At 46.4% G+C, this 21,304-nt stretch overlaps 3 protein-coding genes across 3 annotated transcripts in view; 1 reads left to right on the forward strand and 2 right to left on the reverse strand.

The window, feature by feature from the left end:
• The first annotated feature begins 665 nt into the window (after positions 1–665).
• On the forward strand, positions 666–4,911 carry LOC115766863 (raf homolog serine/threonine-protein kinase Raf). Its single transcript, XM_030710922.1, has 5 exons — positions 666–1,195; positions 1,369–2,426; positions 2,637–2,777; positions 2,833–3,206; positions 4,313–4,911. The coding sequence occupies exons 1-5, from the start codon at positions 1,033–1,035 to the stop codon at positions 4,893–4,895; spliced, it is 2,319 nt and encodes a 772-aa protein (XP_030566782.1). The 5' UTR covers positions 666–1,032; the 3' UTR covers positions 4,896–4,911.
• Positions 4,912–5,462: 551 nt separating this feature from the next.
• LOC115766864 (39S ribosomal protein L14, mitochondrial) lies at positions 5,463–6,117 on the reverse strand. Its single transcript, XM_030710923.1, has one exon. It carries the CDS (start codon positions 6,055–6,057, stop codon positions 5,539–5,541), a length of 519 nt encoding a protein of 172 aa, XP_030566783.1. The 5' UTR covers positions 6,058–6,117; the 3' UTR covers positions 5,463–5,538.
• A 1,836-nt stretch (positions 6,118–7,953) lies between these two features.
• Positions 7,954–21,304, reverse strand: part of LOC115766818 (flocculation protein FLO11) — a 34,046-nt gene continuing 20,695 nt past the window's right edge. Inside the window, exons 2-4 of the mRNA XM_030710854.1 lie at positions 12,469–12,796; positions 12,095–12,400; positions 7,954–11,354 (exon numbers count right to left, since the gene is read on the reverse strand). Of these exons, the coding sequence (XP_030566714.1) occupies positions 7,954–11,354; positions 12,095–12,400; positions 12,469–12,526 (3,765 nt within the window). The 5' untranslated portion in view covers positions 12,527–12,796. The remainder of the gene's footprint in view (positions 11,355–12,094; positions 12,401–12,468; positions 12,797–21,304) is intronic.

Below are 21,304 nucleotides of genomic sequence, written 5' to 3' on the forward strand. Positions count from 1 at the left end.
GTCGGAGTGTTTAGGGATGTGAGTAGCGCTGCAATGCGAGCCGATAGGTTAAAGCGCGTCAAATATCGATATGCGCGATATGCAGTTAGAGTACTCAAAGCTGTTAATTTGATATAATAACATACTGAGTGACGATAGCTTTAATTAATCTCTTGCAACTTGTTATTAAATAAAGAAAAACGGTAAAAACATTCAATAGTTATCGGTATCGATGTGCGCTGTTAACAGTTTTTAATTAGCTCGCACAGCGATTCCTGTACAAGCGTTCATTTAGTTCACTTGGAATGAATCATTTTCGTCTTATACGGTTCTTATATTATAAGCAAATATAAGTCATGGCCTTGATAAGCTCACCCAGCCGGCTGGCATGTGTAGGACTTATATACTTAATAAACCGGCTTTAACTACAAATTAAGCTGCTTACAGTTTTTAAATTGACTTGGTTTTTAAAGTGACTTGAGCTGTTGCAAATATTATCGTTCTATAGCTGTGCACATTGAAAACTTGCGCGCTTTTCTAGCTTCCCACATATCGATAAATGCGCGTGAGCTGCTGAGCTGATTCGGGTTTGTCGCAATCGAACTAGTTCCGCGCCGAACTAATCGACTCTAAAATATACGCAACGCAACGCAGCAGCAGCAACAGCAACAGCAGAAGCAGAAGCAGAAGCAGTGATAGAAGAATCTATAGCATCAGCGGGCTGCGTTTTAATCAATTAAAAGTCGGTCGTGTAAAACAATGCAGCCGCTGGCTGGCAGCAGCAGCCGTTGCCTCTCAGCTGGTACTGGTTGTCCGCGCACAACCAGATGTGGAAGCGTATACGGACGTGGGTGGTATCCAGAGTCAATCGAACAAATTCTGAACGCAAGCGCACACAAGCCAAGCAAAAACGAAGAAGCAAAGCAAAAATAGCAACAGCAACAGCAACAGCAAAAACAAAGTTCAGGGTCATGGTCAGGCAGCTGCTTTAGGGAGTTATTAGTGTTAAAGAGTTGGTAAACAGTTTAACGTGGACATAACTGGGCCCTCAGCATGTCGAGCGACTCATCCCCGGATAGCGAAGGCGAACTGTACGATCCGTTGGCCGACGAGCTGCACAATGTGCAGCTGGTGAAGCATGTGACCAGAGAGAACATTGATGCGCTCAATGCAAAGTTCGCCAATCTCCAAGAGCCGCCAGCCATGTACTTAACAGGTGGGCCGCACACATGCATGCACACACACACACACACACACACACACACATACATGCACACATGCACATACATGCACACATGCACATACATGTACACACATATGCACCCTCAACCAAACCCAACACCCAACACCCTTCTGGCAATTACTGAATCCACCCTTAATTCCCCACAGAATACCAGGAGCTGACCTCCAAGCTGCACGAGCTGGAGGCCAAGGAGCACGAGCTGATGGAGCAGCTGAATGCACTGCAGCAGGAGGACGAATGCCGTAGTCAGAGCGAGGCGCAGCAGCAGTCGCTGCAGTCAGCGTCGCAGCTAATTGGGGATCGCTCCGATCAGCCGCACTATCAAAACCAGACGCAAATCCTACAGCAACAGCGTCAATTGGCGCGCATTGCGCCCGAGCTGAGCGACAGTCTGGTCTCCAGCTCGGGCATTGGCTCTACGGTTAGCGGCAGCGGCTCCGGGCCCGGCTCGGGCACGGCCAGCCAATGCGGCACACTGACCCGGCAGCCCAAGGTGCTGCTGCGCGCCCATTTGCCCAACCAGCAGCGCACCTCCGTCGAGGTGGTGGCCGGCACTCGGCTCTGCGATGCCCTGATGAAGGCTTTGACCCTGCGCCAGCTGGAGCCGTTCATGTGCGAGGTGAGCACAACGCAGCACAGCGGACGACATATCATACCGTGGAACACGGACATTGGCACGCTGCACGTCGAGGAGATCTATGTGCGACTGCTGGACAAGTTCCCCTTGGGGCCGTACATCAAGCATCAGTTCATACGCAAGACCTTCTTCTCGCTGGTCTTCTGCGAGGGCTGTCGCCGCCTCCTGTTCTCGGGCTTCTATTGCAGCCAATGCAACTTTCGCTTCCATCAGCGCTGCGCCGGCCGCGTGCCCATGCTGTGCCAGCCCTTCTCCGTGGACAGCTACTACGAACGTCTGCTCTCCTCGTACCCAGAGAACTCGGTCGGCTTGCCCGTCGGACGCAGCAGTGCCGTGCGCTTCAACGTGAGCAGCCGCAGATGCAGCAGCAGCGGCAGCAGCACCACCACGACAACCACCACCACCACCAACAGCTCGAAGCCCACTGTCAATCGACAGGGTCGTCCGCCGCGCATCAGCCAGGACGATCGTTCCAATTCCGCGCCCAATGTTTGCATCAACAGCATCCGGCCGCTGACAACCGAGACGCAGCGCAGCCTCATCATGCAGGCCAGGCCCCCATTGCCGGTAAGTGTGAAGTTAGGAGCAGGACATTGCCATCGCCAGCTCCAGGCCTGATGAAGTGTCCATAGGCCAGTCGATATAGCTTCCGTCTGGCTTTCATTCGAAGTTTGTATTCATGTCAAGATATCTTGACCAGATCCAATGCCTAAGGGGCGCCGCGCAAAGCCTTCTCCCATCATTCCTTCACATTACTCACAATATGTTTCTTCTCAGCATCCCTGCACAGATCACTCGAACTCGACGCAGTCATCACCCACCAGCACGCTGAAGCACAATCGACCGCGCGCCCGTTCCGCGGATGAGAGCAACAAGAATCTGCTCTCGAGGGATGCCAAAAACTCTGAAGAGAATTGGGTAAGCTGTTGCCAATCTGTGTTGCCTGCTCCTATTCAAAAGAACAACATTGCAGAATATACAAGCGGAGGAGATATTGATTGGGCCACGCATCGGTTCGGGCTCTTTCGGAACTGTTTATCGCGCCCATTGGCATGGACCCGTTGCCGTGAAGACGCTCAAGGTGAAGACACCCAGCCCGGCACAGCTGCAGGCGTTCAAGAATGAAGTGGCCATGCTGAAGAAGACGCGCCACTGCAACATCCTGCTGTTCATGGGCTGCGTATCGAAGCCATCGCTGGCCATTGTCACCCAGTGGTGCGAGGGCAGCAGCCTTTACAAGCACGTCCATGTCAGCGAGACGAAGTTCAAGCTCAACACGCTCATCGACATTGGCCGTCAGGTGGCACAGGGCATGGACTATCTGCATGCCAAGAACATAATACACAGGTGAGCCCGAGGCATCTCCAGCTCCAGCTGGCATTTTCTGCAAGCTGTGTGCATAGATCTCTCAAACATAAGTCCCAGCCAAGTTGCATAAAAAACAAATCTAAATTTGAATTATATTTGTGCTTTTCACGCATTTTCCGACCGTGTCGGTGGATTCAGCCAAGCACACATACAATGAATTGTATTGCCCATACTAAAACAGATAAACATGGTGCTGGGTTTTTTCCGGAAAGCTTGAACCAATTTCCCACCATTTTTCACCAGAATAACGGTTTTGTCCAAAATGTGTGGGACACGCCCCTAATGACATTTTATCACAATTTCTAACAATGAGTTTGAAGCTGATCAAATGAATAATATAAAAGTTGTCGAAATCGTTTTTCAACAATTTTCTTTTCACTTTCCGAAACCACGTCTTGATGTTTCCTAACCTCACCAAATATTACAATCGTTTCAAAATTCATTTTTTAGGTCTAACGATGTAAATATACTAGCTAGAGCCCTCTTTTCCAATTTCCACCAGAATAAGTGGGAATGTTAAACAGTTTCCCTCCATTTTTCATTTTCCACCAGGGTAAGTGGAAAGTGTGAAACAGTTTCCCTCCATTTTCTACGAGTGTAGTGTACGTGGAAGGTGAAACAGTTTCCCTCCATTTTTCATTTTCCACCAGGGCAAGTGGAAAGTGTGAAACAGTTTCCCTCCATTTTTCACCATGGAATGGAATTGTGAAATGTTGTATAATGAATGTTTCCCAAAATTGCGAGACGAGACACTTATTTTCGAATAAAAAAACAACCGATTTTGTGAAATCGTTTTTCAAGAATCTTCCACCCGCCCAAAATCACATCTAAAAGTTCCTTAAGCTTACAAAAGGCCTTGAAAAATGTAGTTTTCCAGCTTTAAAGATTTAAATAGAGTGAGACTAGCTTGGAACCTCCATTATTCGCCAGGTGAATGGGCTTTTTACCGAAAAGTGTGCCGCACGCTGTTTCCGCCCATTTTCCACGAGGGTAATCGAATGTGTGAGACAAAAATGTCCCAAAAAATATTGCATTCAATTAGAAGAGGAGTTTTATTTAGTTGCATTTCTCTTATCGTCCAACAGGGATCTCAAGACGAACAACATTTTCCTGCACGAGGATCTGTCGGTGAAGATTGGGGATTTCGGTTTGGCCACCGCGAAGACGCGCTGGTCCGGCGAGAAGCAGGCCAATCAGCCGACGGGCAGCATTCTGTGGATGGCGCCGGAGGTGATACGCATGCAGGAACAGAATCCCTATTCATTTCAATCGGACGTCTATGCGTTCGGCATAGTCATGTACGAGCTGCTGGCCGAGTGCCTGCCGTATCGGAACATTAGCAACAAGGATCAGATACTGTTTATGGTCGGACGCGGTCTGCTGCGACCCGACATGACCCAGGTGCGTTCCGATGCGCCGCAGGCATTGAAACGCCTGGCCGAGGACTGCATCAAATACAATCCCAAGGAGCGTCCGCTCTTCCGGCCGCTGCTCAACATGCTCGAGAACATGCTGCGCACATTGCCCAAGATTCATCGCAGCGCCAGCGAGCCAAATCTAACGCAATCCCAGCTGCAAAACGATGATTTCCTCTACATGTGCCCCAGCCCCAAGACGCCGGTCAACTACAACAATTTCCAATTCTACAACAGCGCTGGCAACATCTAAGGGCCACATCCAGTAGAAGCAGTACGATCCACTCCTCGAGGACGACAAGAAGGCGGCTGTACCTGTACTTACTACCCAAACGATTGGGGAGGCATGCAACAAATGCTTGCATATTGTTGTTTTTTTTTTTATATATATATATATATATTTGGTCAAGCTTAAATGCGAGCAGGCCAGCGAGAGAGTGAGAGGGAGAGAGAGTTGCACGAGATGCGCGAGACTCTGGCTGTTGCGCTCTCGCTCTCGCTCTCACCTGTGCCTGTTCGGCTGTGTTTCCTGTATCTTTGACCTCAGCCTGGAGCAACTTTAATGTGCATTTCTGTTAAAACGTATAAACACGAAGTAGACGCTGCAATGAGAATGAACTATTAACTATATTATTGTAAACTAACTAAAATTGAAACGCGCATACATATGTACATACATATAAATATATATACACACACACACACACACACAAACGACACTCACACACACAGACACACACATACGTTAGGCATCTACTAAAACTAGCTGATCGAAGTAAAGAAAAGAGAGAAAGAAATTACATTATAAACAATATACTACTATATTAACTATAACGAAAATCATGTATTTATTTCAAAAGCACGCACACATGAGAAACCGCATGAATTGGTCAGTACTAAACGTAGCGACTGGCTATGGCCAGCACCTTGGTGTAGTCGGCGCCCTTCGCCAGCGTCTTCTCCTTGAGGATGGTCCGCAGCACCGTCGGAATGGGCACGTGTATGCGTGTGCCCAGCGGACTGCCATTGTCGTCGATCAGCACCAGATTGTTACTGTCGAACTGCGGCTGCTTGAGCCGTTGCTTCTGCTTGAGGCCCACCAGGATGCCCTTCTTCATCTGGCCCTTGATGGCCACCAGCACCTTGTCGCCGATGAGCCCGACGCCGCGTTTGTTGTAGACGTGTATGCACCGGGGCGGCCGTCCCTCGGCCATGGCACGTTTGCCCAGATCGCTGTTGTCCACCACGCGCAGCCTGGAAAGTTTCCGTATCTCGCAGCATGCCGGCGTCGTGTGCAGCTGACATTGGCCAACGGCGCCGGCGACGGCGGCTGTCAGCGGGCTGTTTGCGTTGCTTTTGGCCAGCAGCGCCACATTGCCGGCTCTGGTCACGTTTCTCAGCAGGATTTGGGCCATTTGCCTGAATGCTTTTGACAGCAAGGGAACCAGCTGAATTTTTAGCACAACAATTTGGAATTATACAATGCCTATCGATACATCGATGCGGCTGCCATGCAACAGTGCAATAATCGCCTGAGCTCTGCGCACCTATCGATAAATTTCACTCTATACGATAGTCAATTGTGACGTCACCGATTATTTTTAAGCGCGCGCTTTTTGAATTTCCACGCAAATTTCGTTAATCTTTTATATCTTGCCAAATAAACGACACTGTCAGCTCATTTACGGCTCTAAATGATCACATTCGAAGGCCAATTACAGTGCGAGCATATTTCAAATACGCACAATTTAACAAATTCACATATTTTGCACAATTCTTGCAGGAAGTCGGTTACAAAACACTTGCAATCGATGTTTAAGTAATTATCCTGCGCATTTGTTGCCTTGTTTCATTTAAAAACAATAAACTAATTTTGTCATATTTGACAATTTCAAATTTTTCTTTGGCGCCAAAGGATTCTGCTTCTTCTTCCTGAATTTGTGACGTAGATGCGCAGAACGGAGCGATAGTTGAACTAAATTTCTAGTTCCGATATTCATCGATTGCTAATTAATATCGATATTCATCGCACGCACTTGGCAGTGCTGCCAAGTCTTGCGTAGTGCTGCCAATGCCACTGTTTAAATTCAAATTTAAGAAGCAACCGCTCTTTTTTGTTTGTTTTGTAATTTCCATGCGATTTGCTTGGCAGAATAGCGTTGCGCGGTGTCTGTGCATAGGTTTTAATTTAAAGATCAAAGGCAATTGTGAATTATGGGTATTTATCACACATTTTCTAAATCAATTTCCAAATAAACTATAGGCAACAAGTGCTGCCCAATAACGCGCAGTGCTGCCAATGCCATTGCGTAAATTTGAATTTGAACTTAAAGCGCACACGTTTCTTTTGTAATTTTCATGCAATTTATTTATTAATGTATCAATAAAATATGCTCAAATGCTCTCCAAGCAATCAATTGCAGCGCACAATACATATGTATACATGTGTTTGCGTGTGTGTTTGTGTGTGTGTGTGTGTTTAGGTATTTCTAATAATTTATAAGCATAGTTTTAACGCTTCAATTCGTTTGCTAATCGCTCGCTTTGCTTTTGTGCTATTAGTTGTTGTTTATATATTTGTTTACGTTTAAGATTAAATTGTTATAGTTGTTGTTTTTGTTTTTTGTTTTTGCTTTGACACGACTAAGTAGACCAGTCCCATTGGTTAGAAAATTGGTTACTATAATTAACTATGACATACAAGATATTATATAGGCATATGACGTATATATAAATTTGCTTGTTTCTTTCTTTTTTTTTTTGTTTTCTTTCGCTTTGTGTGTTGCTGTTGTTGTTGTTGTTGGTTTTCGTTTTTTGGGTTCTTGTGACCTTAGAACTAAAACAAAGTGTGTTTAAAAAAAAAAGAGCCATTAAATTACATAGTTCATAACAAATATTAAGAATAGTTTAAAAAAAAAATTAATATTGTATATATATATTTATATATATGCATGTGTATTGGCATACAACAAAATAGTTACTAAAAAAAATGTAAAAAAAAAATGATATATATATATATATGTATATATATATACTTCATGTACAACAACAATTTGCATACGCACTTGTTAATTATTTACATTTTACACAAAATAATAATATGTTTAATTAAAATAATAATTAACATAAAAGCAAAACAAAATGTTACACGAAATAAGAAAGAAAATAAAAATCAAAATCAAAAATTAGATTTCCAATGAAAAAATTTGCGCATTCGCTTTGTGCATTTCGTTTCGGTTCTCTTCCCATTCCTTCTGCTCCTTATACTGATTCCGCTCCCGCTTCCGCTTCCGCTTCTGCTTCTTCTTCGCTCAGGCGCGATTCAGCTCGCCGCGCTTAAAGTTGCGTATCGCCTCCAGCAGCTGGTCGCGCGGATCCGGCGTCGTCGGCGTCAGGGCGTTCCCGCTGCGCACGGGCCGCGCCTTGGCCAGCATTGGTGGCGCCGGCGGCGCTGGCGGCGTGGGCGTGGGCGTCGCCGAGCTCCTGGTGGTGGCCATCTGGCTGGTGGGTCGCAGCTTCACTTGCAGCAGCGCAGTCGTCGGCGTCGGTGTCGCCCCCGTTTCCAGCTTCAGCTCCAGTTTGCTGCTGCGCAAGATCGTTGGCGTTGGCGTCGTCGTCGGCTTTGCGGCTGTGGCGGGCGGCGAAGTCGCTGCTGCTGCTGCTGTTGTGGGCGTGGCCATGCCATTGACTGAGACGCGCACACGCAGCGCCTGCTCCTTCTCCTGCTGCTCCTTGGCCAGCATGCGCTCCTTGAAGCCCGTGCGCCGCAGCGTATTCTGTCCGAAAGGCGCTGCCGCTGGCTCCGTCTGCAGCGACGCCCTCTCCTTCTCCTTCTCCCTTTCCCTCTCCCTCTCCATCTCCAGCGTGGCGTTGGGTCGCGGCAGCGAGTTGGTCGAAACGCCGCCGGCCACCGGAACGCCAGCGGGCAGCGTGTAGCGATTGCTTCTCGCCGGACGCGGCAGCGTCGAGGGCTTTACAAACTCGCGGAATAGCTCCTGCCTTGGCTCCTGCTTCTCCACGTGTTTCTCCTCCTGCTTCTCCACGAGTTTCTCCCCCTGCTTCTCCTCCTGCTTCTGCTCCTGCTTCTCCTCCTGCTTCTGCTCCTGCCTTTCGAGCTGCGTCTCCATCTTCTGCTCTCGCTCCTGGCTGGCATCGCGCAGCGGCTTGACTGTGATGGGCACATGGTATTCCTTGCGCGGAATGCCCATGCGCAGTATGGGCGAGGCCACCTCAATGGTCAGCTTGGCCGGCGCTGCACTTGCCCTGGCGCCGCCATAAATATAATCGCCCTCGTTCTTGATGGCCACCTGCGATTTGGGCCGTTCGCTCCAAGTGGCAAAGTTGATGCTGGGCGGTCCGGAGTAGCGATATGTCGGCGGCAGCGGCTTGGGCTCGGGGCTGATGACAGTTCTGGCTGCCTCCCGAACTGGACTGCTGCGGGCCGAGGCGTCGGTCGAGTCTGTGGCGGAGGCAGGCGTGGACACAGCTGTGACCAGGGGCTTGGCAGCGGGCACAGCTGTGGACACGACTGTAGACACAGTTGTGGACGCCACTGTAGACACGACTGTAGATACAACTGTGGGCACAACTGTGGGCACGACTGTGGACACGACTGTGTTTGCTTGTGGGCTACTCTTTGGTTTCTCTGACTGTTCCAGTTGCTGTTGCTGCTGTGGCTTCTGCTCCGGCACCGGCTCCGGCACCGGCACCGGCTCCGGCTGCGGCTCCAGCTGCGACTCCGGCTGGGTATCCGCCAGGCTGTTCTTGCGCGAATTGCTCAGTATATTCTTGATCAGCTCGAGGCTCTGCAGCGACGGCGACTCGGCGATGCTCAGTTCGCTCGAGGAGCGACGCTGCTGCTGCAGGCTTCCATTCAGCTCGATTCGGTTCAGGGAGAGCTGCGAGGAGCTGCGCAGGCGGAGACCCAGGCCCAGACCGCTGTGCCTGGGCGAGGCGGAGGACGCCTGGAAGGAGTCAGCGCGCGTGATGGTGGGCGAGCTGTTGCTGCTGTTGCTGGAGCTACTCCTGGCCGTGCTCATGCCATTCTCAATTACATTTCCTTTCCCAGTTGCGTTTCCAATTGCGGCTATGCTAAAGTTGGCCAGGCGATTCGGCTTGGCCGCCTCGATTTGTGGCTGGTCGGGCGGCTGGCGGATGAGCGTGTCGAGCCGCTGCTGCTGTATGATGGTCGACAGCTCGTCGACAATCTCGTCCAGCGGCGTGCTGGCCGTGCTTCTGGGCCGCGTCAGCGCCTGTGTGCCATCCGAGAAGTCCGGCGGCGGCGATATGGGCACCGCATAGTTCCACGACGACAGTGACGTTAGCTCGCTGGCGCTGCTGGGCGTCGCCGAGGCACCATTCGCCCGGGGCGAGTGCTGCTCCTCGGCGGTCAGCTCGTCCTCCGTCTCCGGCTGCTGAGACGTCAGCACGCTCAGCTCGGCGAGCGTTGTGGGCGCTGCGGGCTGCTGCTTGATCTTGAGCGAACTCTCGCAAGAGGTCTTGAAATTGTACACCTTGATGGCCTCCTCGTCCTCCGAGCTAGACTCGATCTGGCATTTACGCGTGGCCAGCTGCTGTGACTCGGGCTCAGGCTCCTGCTCGGGCTCCGGCTCGGGTGAGGGCGTGCTCGAGGGCAGCGGCTCGCCTATGCCCGAGTCAGCCTGCTTGGAGGCGGCATCGTTGTTGTCCTCCTCCTCCTCCTCCTCCGTGGCGCTGCCCAGCGAGCGCGGCTCCGGCGTGGGCGTGGGCGTGCGATTCAGCAGCACCTTGGACACATTCTGATTGCCATTGCCGGGCAGCTGTGGCGCCGCGCTGGTCGGCAAGGCCGGCGCCTCCTCGGGCAGCTGTGGGCTCGGAGGAGTCGAAGGCGAGTTCATAGCCATGGGTATGGGCGTGGTTATTCTGGGCGCCGGCTGCGGCTGAACCGGCGGCGGAGTCAACACTTCTGTCATGGAGGCCGTTGTCGAGGCCAGCGATATGCTGTCCGCAGCTGCCGCTGCTGCTCCGGCGGCCGCCAGATCGGGCGGCGGTGCTGGCGCCGCCTTCTTCTTCAGCTGCAGCAGACGCTTGCGCGGCGTAGGCTCCGGCAGAGTGGGCATTGGATTCGGCTTGAGCTCAACTGTGGCATAGTGTCCGCTGTCGGCGGCATCCGGCGTCTTGGCGCTGTTCCCGTTACAGTCAAGCTCCAGCGAGGGCTCCCTTTCCGTTTCCGCGTCCAGCTCCGGCGTGCTGGCCAAATTGGGCGTGGACATGCACAGCTGCGGGCGCTTCACAATGACCGCATACGCGGGCTCCGTTGGCGTCGCACTGAACTGGGCGACGGACTGCTCCGGAATGACCAGCTGGCTGGGCGGGCGGGGCGCCACGCGTTTCTTGCGCGGCGGCGGAGCCAGCGCCTTGGGCGGCACCACAACGGGCGTGCGCGTATAGTTCATGCCCGTCGAGTCCATCGAGTTGAGCGAGTTGCTCGAGCTGTACGGACTGGGCGTCTTGGCCGGCAGCTTGGAGTGCGTCGAATGCGTGTGCGAGTGCCGGCTGCTGCTGAACTCCGAGCTGCTGCTCAGCGAGTCGCGTGCGGCGGCCGTGCGCTGGAACTTGAGCATCGAGTCCGCGTTGAAGCTGTCGTACGACTCCGACTTGTGGCACAAACGGATCTCCGACAGGCCCACCGCGCCGATCGTCGACTCGCAGCTGTACACCTGACTAGCATCCACTGCGGGCGAGAGAAGCACAAATTAATGCAAGCAACTAGATTAAAGCTAAAAACTAAATCAGGTTCGCCACAAGCAAGGCTTGCTAAGGCAGTCGAACTGAACCGGTTCAGATAAAGGGAATTTGAATGTCTTTCTGTTTAAGCCTAAGCCTGGCACATAGCCCAATAAATCGTATAAATCGACTTTTCCTAAGCATGAATTCGCTTGGCTTATAACCCTATTAGATTCTTTTCTATATATTATTTAATTGAACGTAACTCCTCATTGTTCTCACTAGTTTATCGAGTTTCGATAAATTATCGAAAAGCTTGGCTGTATCGGTTAGAAGAAGTTATGATCATGGGTTGAATATTCTCGATAAATATCGGATCATTCTTTGTTAAAGCTTCTTAGTTTTCATTGTATTAACGGTCTGTTAGCATCAACTGTCCATCGAGTTTCGATAATTCGATAAAGAAGCGAAAATCTAGTTTTACAGTTGGAAATTCTGTATATATATCGGACACCTCTTTCTTGTTGATCCCTATTGTTTTATTGGAAAGCAAGCTCCATCTGGATTGTAAGACTTATCGCTTTGATTTCATGTAGTGTTGCTCAAGTTTCGAGAGTTCGATATATAATCGAAAAGATGCACAAAAAGTTATCAAAAACGAATCTCAAGCTGAGAAATTTCCTGGTACATAACACTATGGGATTCTTAATGCTCGCATATCCTTATAGTCTTCGGATCTGGGCTTACCTGGATTGCGAAACTCGTATTTATCGGCATCCAATTGTTTATTGTCACAGACCAGCGACAGCAGCTTGCTGAGTGGCACACGGGCGCCCAGTCGGGTCACGTACAGCTGATCCTTGGGCAGGAGCACGGTTATGCGAAAGGTCTGCTCGAAGGGTGCATTGCTGGTCGCCGCCGGCAGCGGCGTGATCCGATTATAATCCAGCTGACTAGCCTCATTGATGTGCATGCCCTGGTCCGTGGACAGATGGTGCAGCTGTGTTGTGGACTTCGATAGTTTCCCGTTGGCGCTCGCAACGCCGGATTTGTCTGGAAGAAGCGAGAGCGACAATTGGTAGGGAGGGGCAGGGGAAGCTCGGGGAAGATTGGAGACTTACCCTTTTTGCGGCCAAACCAGCGATTGAGTGTGGTGAAGCCGCCCTTCATGCTGCTCATCTTTGGGGCGTGGCGGGCTCGCACACTCTTTCTCTCTCTCTGTCTCTCACTCTCTCGCTCTCTCTCTCTTTCTCACTTTCGTTCAGGCTGTTTGCTGCGTGTTTTCACTAGATTTGAACTATTTCTATTTCCGTTTCCGTTTCCGTTTCTTGTTCTTCTGGATCGTTTCTTGTTCTTGTTGTTGTTGTTCGCCTCTCTCTTTCTCTAGAATGTTTCGTAATATTTCTGAAGCATACTAAAAAATGGCGTGCGATTTGTGCGCTGCGAAATCTGCAAGTGAAAATCATTCGAATGCTGATTACGATTACGTTGAAGAATACGAAAAATAATACAAAAAAAAAGAAACGCCAAAGACGCGCCAACGCGCTTATCAGAAGCCAGCGGACTGATAACGCTTTCAAGCACCTGAGGCAGGGGGGTTCCCCCCCCCCCCCCCCCCCCCCCCCCCCCCCCCCCCCCTCCCCTTGGCCAAGACTCAAGCATATAGACGAGCTAAGCGGGGGCGGGCAATTGCCGGGGGGCGTGGTAAAGCAGCCGCCACACGCATTCCTTGTGTAATGAATGGCTTTCTTATCGTCGACAACGTCGGCCCACAAATGAACACACTCACACACACACGCACGCGCACGCTCACACACTCATTCACACGCATATGGATGTTATATAGAGACCCATACGTTGACTCTATGTAAGGTCTGATTGCTTTCGGATGTGCTTATGTCAGCCAGATAAGCGTCCAAAAGACGCACATCATCTGGAATGTTGCCAACTTAACCTGAAACGGTTAAGAACTCAATTCTCAAAGCGTTTCTTCTAACTATGCTAGCCATATAATATGCCAAACAGATGTTAACAAATTGATGTCAACTTGGGCAAGACGTAAATCAAATGAATAATAATGCATTTGGAGTTGGCAAATTTTTACAAATATTATACGACACAGCAGCTGGAGTTAAGTTAGAGTTAAGTATTTCAAAAGTAAAAGATTTTCTTCTATATGAAAATATCTAAGACTTGCAATATTTTCATTAGAGCTTTTCTTTCATTAAAATGTTGAAAATATTGGAACAAAAACCTGTTTGGAAAGATGTATGAGACGAGGTTCATGCACCAAAACCGAAGGCAGACAGATCAAAGACAGTTCAAAGCCCAAATCGAACCAGCGACTTTTCTTTTTTGAGTTTGCAGCTTGTTTTGCTATTCAGTTGAGCTCCACGCGAATTGCACGCATATTCTATAAACTTCTAGACAAGCACAAAGAGTTTTAAGCTTTGGAAATACCCTAGAGTATTTAGAGTATTTTATAGTATTTGCAGCTGATCCTCCAGCTGGATCTTCCATTGCAAATTGTCTGTTTTAGACAGTCGAAATTGCAATTAAATAAAATTAGGCTAAAGCAAGCCACATCAAGTGCCCATTTAATGGGCAGCTTTAAAAATCGTTTCCAGCAATCGTAAAAAAAAATGATTGTTGAGAAAAATAATCGCAAACTAGTTAAAATATTTACAGCTTGCAAATTTGCATGCGATCGTAAAGACAAGTATTTATGATTATCATAAAGTTGCCGCGATAATATATAGACGTAGATATGCGCATATCTTTCAAATCGGGCGCGTCCATAGCTTAGGCAATTAGAGATGGGTGCGTGACAAATAATATGCATATATACACATATATTTACTAAGTTTGGGCTATCGCGACACAGTTTCTTTTAGAGATTAGATAAGAAATTTGTCAAGATGTTTAGCTACTCTTGTGTTGACTCTCGCTTTCGTAAACGATGTTCCACTTACTCAACAAATATCGCATTGCATACGATATCTAGAGACTTTGCTCGTGTCACGACTCACGCGGCCAGCTTTATTATCAATTAACCTGTTAAATTTGTTGCTATTTGCGCTATGCTTAACGCCAATCGTCCTCTAAAATATTGAATAAACAGCGATAGACGCACACACACGCACACACACACACACGCACACATTGGCCTTTGTTGCGCTATCTAGAAGCAGGCGGCAAAAGCCGCGCGCCGCCTACGACCTGCCGCGCGCGTTTTTTGTCGCGTGCGTTTAATTTGCACACAATGCGGGCGTGGAAGGTGGAGCGGGAGTGGGGGACGCGGTTAGCTCGTTTGATTGTATAATGACGTGGCTCAAACGGTACTGTTTCTCCCTCTGTGTATGTGTGTGTGTGTGTGTGTGTGTGTTGTCTTCTCATTGGCCATGCAAATTACTTACAATTGCAGCAATAATGACAACAACAACAACAACAACAACAACAATGTGTACAAGGCACATGCTATAATCAAGCAAGTGCTCGACTAACAGATACCCTGCATGCACGCGGCGCACGTTCTTTTTGATTCCCTTAAATGAACTTCGATTAAATTAAATTTGATAAGGAAAATTAACTTAAATAAAAGCGGACTATAATTCGGATAAGGCACAAGGCAGGTCTATAAATAAAATGGAGTTTAGACAATTCTAAAAGAGGGCGGCTGTCAAGGGAGTGAAACATTTCCAATAACTGTATGTTAAAGAAGCACCTATACAAGATCCAAAATCGATAATTATCGCTGTGTGATTCGTTCATGTGTAAAAAGCATACTAGAATCTAACAATTACTCGGCTAAGAGATACCCTGTATGCACACCTTTTTTCAGTGGAATAGCCAAGATAGTATGCTGTCGCCCGATGCCTGTTGATTTGTATAACACCCCATAGGACACTTGTTACAGGGTAGACTTGCAACAGTCGCACATTTATATGGATACATATGTGAGCGGGTATATGCTTTCAGTCGTGTAATTGAGACACGTGTCCGACTTACTGCTTCAATCTGCACGAGCATACCTCCCCCCCCCCCCTCAACCTCTCCCCCGGGAACCCCTTTGGCGTCCCTTGTTGTGTACGCCTTGTAGCATCTGTAAATCGATTTGGCGCTTTTGTTTTTTAACGAGCTGCCGCACTAATTAGCCCGACTATTAGCTTGGCTAATTAAATTTTACTCACTGTTTAGCTATTTTGTCGATTTGCTGTTGTTGTTGTTCGTTCGTTCTAATGCCCTGAGAAATGGAAGCGAGCAACGTGCAAACTTTACTAAACAAATCGCATAGAATTTTTATTTTTTTGCTTATCAATTTTTGTTGTTGTTCGCTCTTTTGGCTATTTAAGCACACAAATGTGTGTGTGTGCGTGTGTGTGTGTGTGTGACTAAGCGAGAGGCAGTTAGTCGGAGCGAGGCGGGGCGGAGCGGTTGAGGTTTTATAGCCAGTTAGTTAAACTTGAAATAAACATGAGTAAGAAAAAATTCCTCGGCTATCAAAGCGACAAGGCGACGACATCGAAACACTTCTCAAAAATCATCACGTTCCGAAAACATGCCAGTTGCATTGTTCTGGCCAAAAATATATAAATTAAAATTAAATGAAATAAAATAAAATATATATATAGTATGCGTATATAGCATATAGTCGACTGACTGACCGATTGCCGCAAGGCTGTGGCTTTGATTCAGCACAAAGTTGAGGGAAGGCGAAAAATAGCTTCAAAACTGAACTAAATGAATTTTGTAAAATTGATATTCAAATTGACAAAGAAAAGAAAGAGATCTATGAACTTCACAAGCACATATCCATATATATAAATATATATATTCAACTATCTGTGCATGCACTTATCGAGTCACATACTGACCTTTATGGTATATATCAGACATCCGCTAGAACTTTATATTACGTGACTCTAGCCCAGATTAGATATATAACTGTGCATATATATATACTATATATTTGTTGATTTGGCAGCCTTCAGTTTGCAATTAGATATTGACAGGGTAAACGGTCGAGTGTTTGAGTCAATCAAAAGCAATTCAATTATTGTCCCATCATTAATTATAAACAGCTGCGTTTCTGTATGTTAATTGCCATATCTCAATATACATACATCTTTCTTTATTTTTTTTTCAAAACGATTGTAAAGCAAAGTCCCTCTTTGTAGCTTATCTGGAGAAGCACTTGAAAAGTCTTTATGCGGTTTTTATGGTTTAAGTGCGCCTTTGTTTTCTTTTGAATACGTATATGGTAAAGTTCAATCTGATTCCCAATTAAGACGGAGTCGAGCCATGCCGCTGATAAAACGATCAAAAATGTCGTCTTGAAGAGGAAAAGATAAATGAGCGCTGCTTTTTAGAACGTTCAAGGATATCGGGCCTAAAGGGAAAATGAAGAGCTTGCAAGGGCGAAAGAAAGGAAGGGAAAATGATGTGACCGAGAGAGGGAAAGAGATCGAGATAAGAGTAGGACAGCCTGTAGAACGTTTGAGGATGTCAGGCCAAAAGAAAATGTGAACTGCTTGCAATAGAGAAATAAAGAGGACGTGCATTAAATCGACGCACTTGATAAAGACCCGAAAGAGTAAACAGATGTTTAGCAAGGAGATAGGTCAAGAGGGAGAACGAGAGAAAGAGGAGAGAGAGAGAGCGCGAAATGAAAGCAGCATTGCTCGTTTAAGGCTTCGCGCAAAGAAGAATCGCAAGAAAGCAAATGCTCTTCAGAGACTAAGCTAGAAATCAAGACAGAACGTTGCAGGAAATCGAACAAAGAAGAATTGGAGAAAACGCTTAAGGATATTGCTGAAAGATAAATTGAATATTTAAAAGCAATCGAGATAGAGAGAAAAGACGAAAAGATAAGTTAGACTCCAAATATGCTCGTTTACGTGACGATCTGTGGTTAGATAATTGTATGGCTTAAGCTTCAGCTTAGTCGAGCTATCAATCTCTGCTGTTGCTCATCTCCAGAATTAAACTCTTATTTAGTTGTGTTTATGGGAATGTGATTCTTTAAAGCTGATGTCACCCAATTATCAAATCCAACAACCTGTAATATCTAAACGCAACAGTTAAAAGCTATTTAGTTGCCAGTCACGTAATTTATCAAAGATTCTATTTCTATTACTGTTTCTAATTCTATATCTATTACTGTTTCCATTTGCATTTAAATTCGCAGCTATATATCAACTTAAATAGGAATTTCGTAATGTGCCCGTTGCCAACAATAAATATATAATAATTGCTTGACCTTTAAATTGCCTAATGATACTGAACAGGCATTGGGTTTAGGGCCTGGCTCATGGCAATAAATGTTCCATTATGAATACTTCAAGTCACAAAATTGGCAACTTTCTACCGTTATGCACCTGCTGCCACATAACCGTAAGTATGCCTAAAAAATGATCGTAAAGCTCAGTTCCATTTTCGGGCCACTTTGCGCTAACGAGCCGAATCAGAAGTACAAACATTCCAAAAGATATCAATAAAAAAAAGAAAACAACACAAAATGCAAATGCAAATAAAAAGCGAGGTAAACAACAACGAAATTTCCCCCAAAAACAAATCTCTGATCGATGATTAATCAGAGCTCAGGAAATGCTGATCGCATATATATATATATACATATACATATATATTATATATACTAATGAGGGGCATTGGGAATTTTTGAGCTGTGTAAACGCGTTCAGATACATTGTGCAATGCACGCGACATTGGCATTGGCATTGCATTTGGGGGCACGGAGCGGGGGGCTGCGACGCAGGTAGGAGCTGGGGGAGACCCGAAGCTGAGATTGAGTCTTAGCCAAAGTCTGGCGATGATATCACAAGCGACGACGTGCGGCTATTTTGTATTGGATGATCATCATTGTTATACCCTGTCTAGAGGGTATTGCAGCTTGATCAATGAGCGAAGCGTGGAGAATATATAGGGTCTATAGCGAGAATATGTATGTGTATAGAGGATATAGCGAGAATACTTATATGTGTATAGAGCATAGAGAAAGAATACATATATATAGAGCATATAGCAAGAAGATGTATATATGTTCACGAGTCATGGAGAATATATATATATGCATATAGAGTATATATATTCTTGCAGAGTATTTATCATTTTTATTGGATGCTCATCATTGCAGTGTATATACGGAGTATACAGAAAGATTGTATATATGCATATAGAGTATATAGCAAGAATATGTAAATATACATATAGTGTATATAGTAAGAATATATATATATATATATATATTTATATAAAACATATATAAAACAGTCGAGTCTATATAATTTGTCTATCTTATTCTTTTAGTGCCAAAACTAGCTTCATGTATCTTTGCACGGATTCATCTTCCAGCTTTTTATTACTCATATTGCAATCTCCCAGATCGAACGAATATATCCAATAGCTGTCATGGGCTGCATGAGCTCTCCCATGTTCCCTACATATAAGCCTGATGAAAATTTATGGCTATACCTTTTTGTTTGCGGCAGTATATCTTGAAGAATCTTGATATTAATTAGCTTTCCCATGTTCATACTCCATATAAGCAAAGTCTTATGATATTATATGGATCTATAGAAGGAATCAGTCATTAACATGAGTTTTAGCATGGAATCTTATCAGCATCGGCAAAGCATATAGTCGATCGTTAAAATGAAAACGTCTAAAACTTATCCAAAAGCCTGCAAGGGTATTCAGGTTTCGGTGTGCGCAAAGTTAGTAGATATTATTGCTGTGCAGTTTCGAGCCGGAGGCAAACTAGTCAGAAGAGCCACAACAACTATGCAAATTGTGGCCAAGTACACACACACACACACACACACACATGTATATATCTAGGTATTAGTGGTGTGTATGTGGGCTCTGGTGCGATCGGGCTGTGATAAAGGCACCTGTGGAAAAGTTTACTCAGCGCCTTTATCTGCAGCGCCCAAAGAAACCCGCAGCAGTCAGCGGCCCGGAGATAGAGATGGAAATAGAAGCACGCCGACTTATCAGCCGGTTGGCTAATGGTGACTAATGCCGAGAACCTATGCTAAATAACATACGGCGGGTCTTTATCGAAGTGTATTCCATTTGGGCCACACACTATTCGAGTTTTGGCCAAATGCCAGGCCACTTTCTTTCACGCACTCCAGATCGGATCGGCTAGCTCAGATAGCGTCCAGGTAAATGCAAACAGATAATCAAATTGCATAAGCAACAAAAAATGGTTGGGTAAATAACAAAGAATTGTTAATTCTATTTACCTGGGACAAATATTGAAGCACCTTATTAACAGATAGAAATCTTGTTACCTTTTGGCCTGGAACTATTCTAATTATAGATACATTTTTTAATTCACTCTCAAAAGCGGAAGTAAGAGTGAGAAATGGCTGAGTTTTTGGAGTTTTCTAGTTATACAACTATGCGTTCCACTTAGCGAGCGTTCACTGTACAACTCAAGTTGGTCAGCTTAGAATTGCACTTGTGCAGTTTTCAGTTAATAACAACAAACAAAAACAAAGCACTTGGCGTAGAAAAAACAAATCGTGAAGACAATTATTAGTTCTAATAGTGTCGCATCTAATGCGAAAAATAACAAAATATAATAATAATAGAAAACAAAACTTTGAAACTCTCACTGATTGGCAGCAAATTTGTTCCACTTGATTCTTATTGGAGCCATTCATCATTTGCCGATTGGAATTGTGGAAGCTGTCAAAATGACAATTGCCTGCCGCATTGCCAACAACAACAACAGCAACTACAACAACGGCAAATCGCACGCTCTCTCGCTCTCTCACTCACTTACACTGTACGTGACGGCCCTCTTGAGGGTCAGTTTTCTTATTGGTTTTTGTTGTTGTTGCTAGAATTTCGCGTGCCACTTTCCTTTGTTGTTGTTTTACTTGTGCTTTTGTTAATGTTTTGTATTTGTTGCACAGCTAATGCAGCTTTTTTTTATTTTGTGTGCATTTATCGTTCAACAATTTGCACGTTATCATAAAAATAAAACAAAAATAAACACCCACACACAAACAAACAGAGCCCGCATTAAAGACAACTTTAGAAACAACAAAAAAAATAGTGCTTAGAACTGCGTACTAACTGCGGCTAGCGGCGTGTTTGCTTTGGTCTTTTCTTTACTCTTTTCTTGCTGCGCTCTTGCCTTCGCTTTGTTTTCAGCTGCGGACTCTCTGCTTTGGCAGCAGCGTTGCGAGGCGGCGGCGACGACGACGTTAACAAAACTGAAAACAAAAAACGCGCAAAATATGCACAGAACACGAATACAACACCAATACATCAGCAACAACGCGCACACACACACACACACACACACACACACGCGCAGGCAATAATAGTAGCAGGCAATAATAAAGCAACGGTAACTCTCTAATAATAGCGCCAGACGGCAGCACTCCAACAACAACAAGAACAACAAGGCACGCAGCAATCCAGGCAAACTGCGCTCAGCTGTATGCGCTCTCTCCCCATAAGCTCTCGCACTTGCGCTCTTTATTCCTCCTATTCTTCTTGCTGTTGTTGTTGTTGTTGTTGTTGTTGTTGTTGCTGCTGCTGCTGATGTTTTATCTTATCAGCAATAAGAGCAATTGGCGCCGGCGCGGTAAAAGGAAAAACTGCAGCGCACAATTGACAGATTGTAGTTGTCGCCGTCGCCGTAGAAGAAGATGTTGCTTTGATTGTTAACCGTTTACCGTTTATGCCGTGTGCTATCTTCACTTGTCGCGCTAGCTGGGCAAACTGAGCGCTGAGGCCGCGTGCGTTGCATAAGACAAATGATGGCGCTGCCGCTGCTGCTGCTGCTTGCGCAAGCAACTCATTCTGACTGCGACGCTGGCGACCTTCAGCGCTGCCGTCGGCGCGCTTTGGCGTGGGTTACGCTCTGGGTGCGCTCCTGCTGGCTGCGCTGCAGCAGCAAAGCTTGTGCATGGGAGT

The sequence above is a fragment of the Drosophila novamexicana genome, unplaced genomic scaffold (genome assembly GCF_003285875.2).
Source record: "Drosophila novamexicana strain 15010-1031.04,08,12 unplaced genomic scaffold, DnovRS2.1 tig00001270-arrow-arrow-pilon, whole genome shotgun sequence".
Classification (NCBI taxonomy): Eukaryota; Metazoa; Arthropoda; class Insecta; order Diptera; family Drosophilidae; genus Drosophila; species Drosophila novamexicana.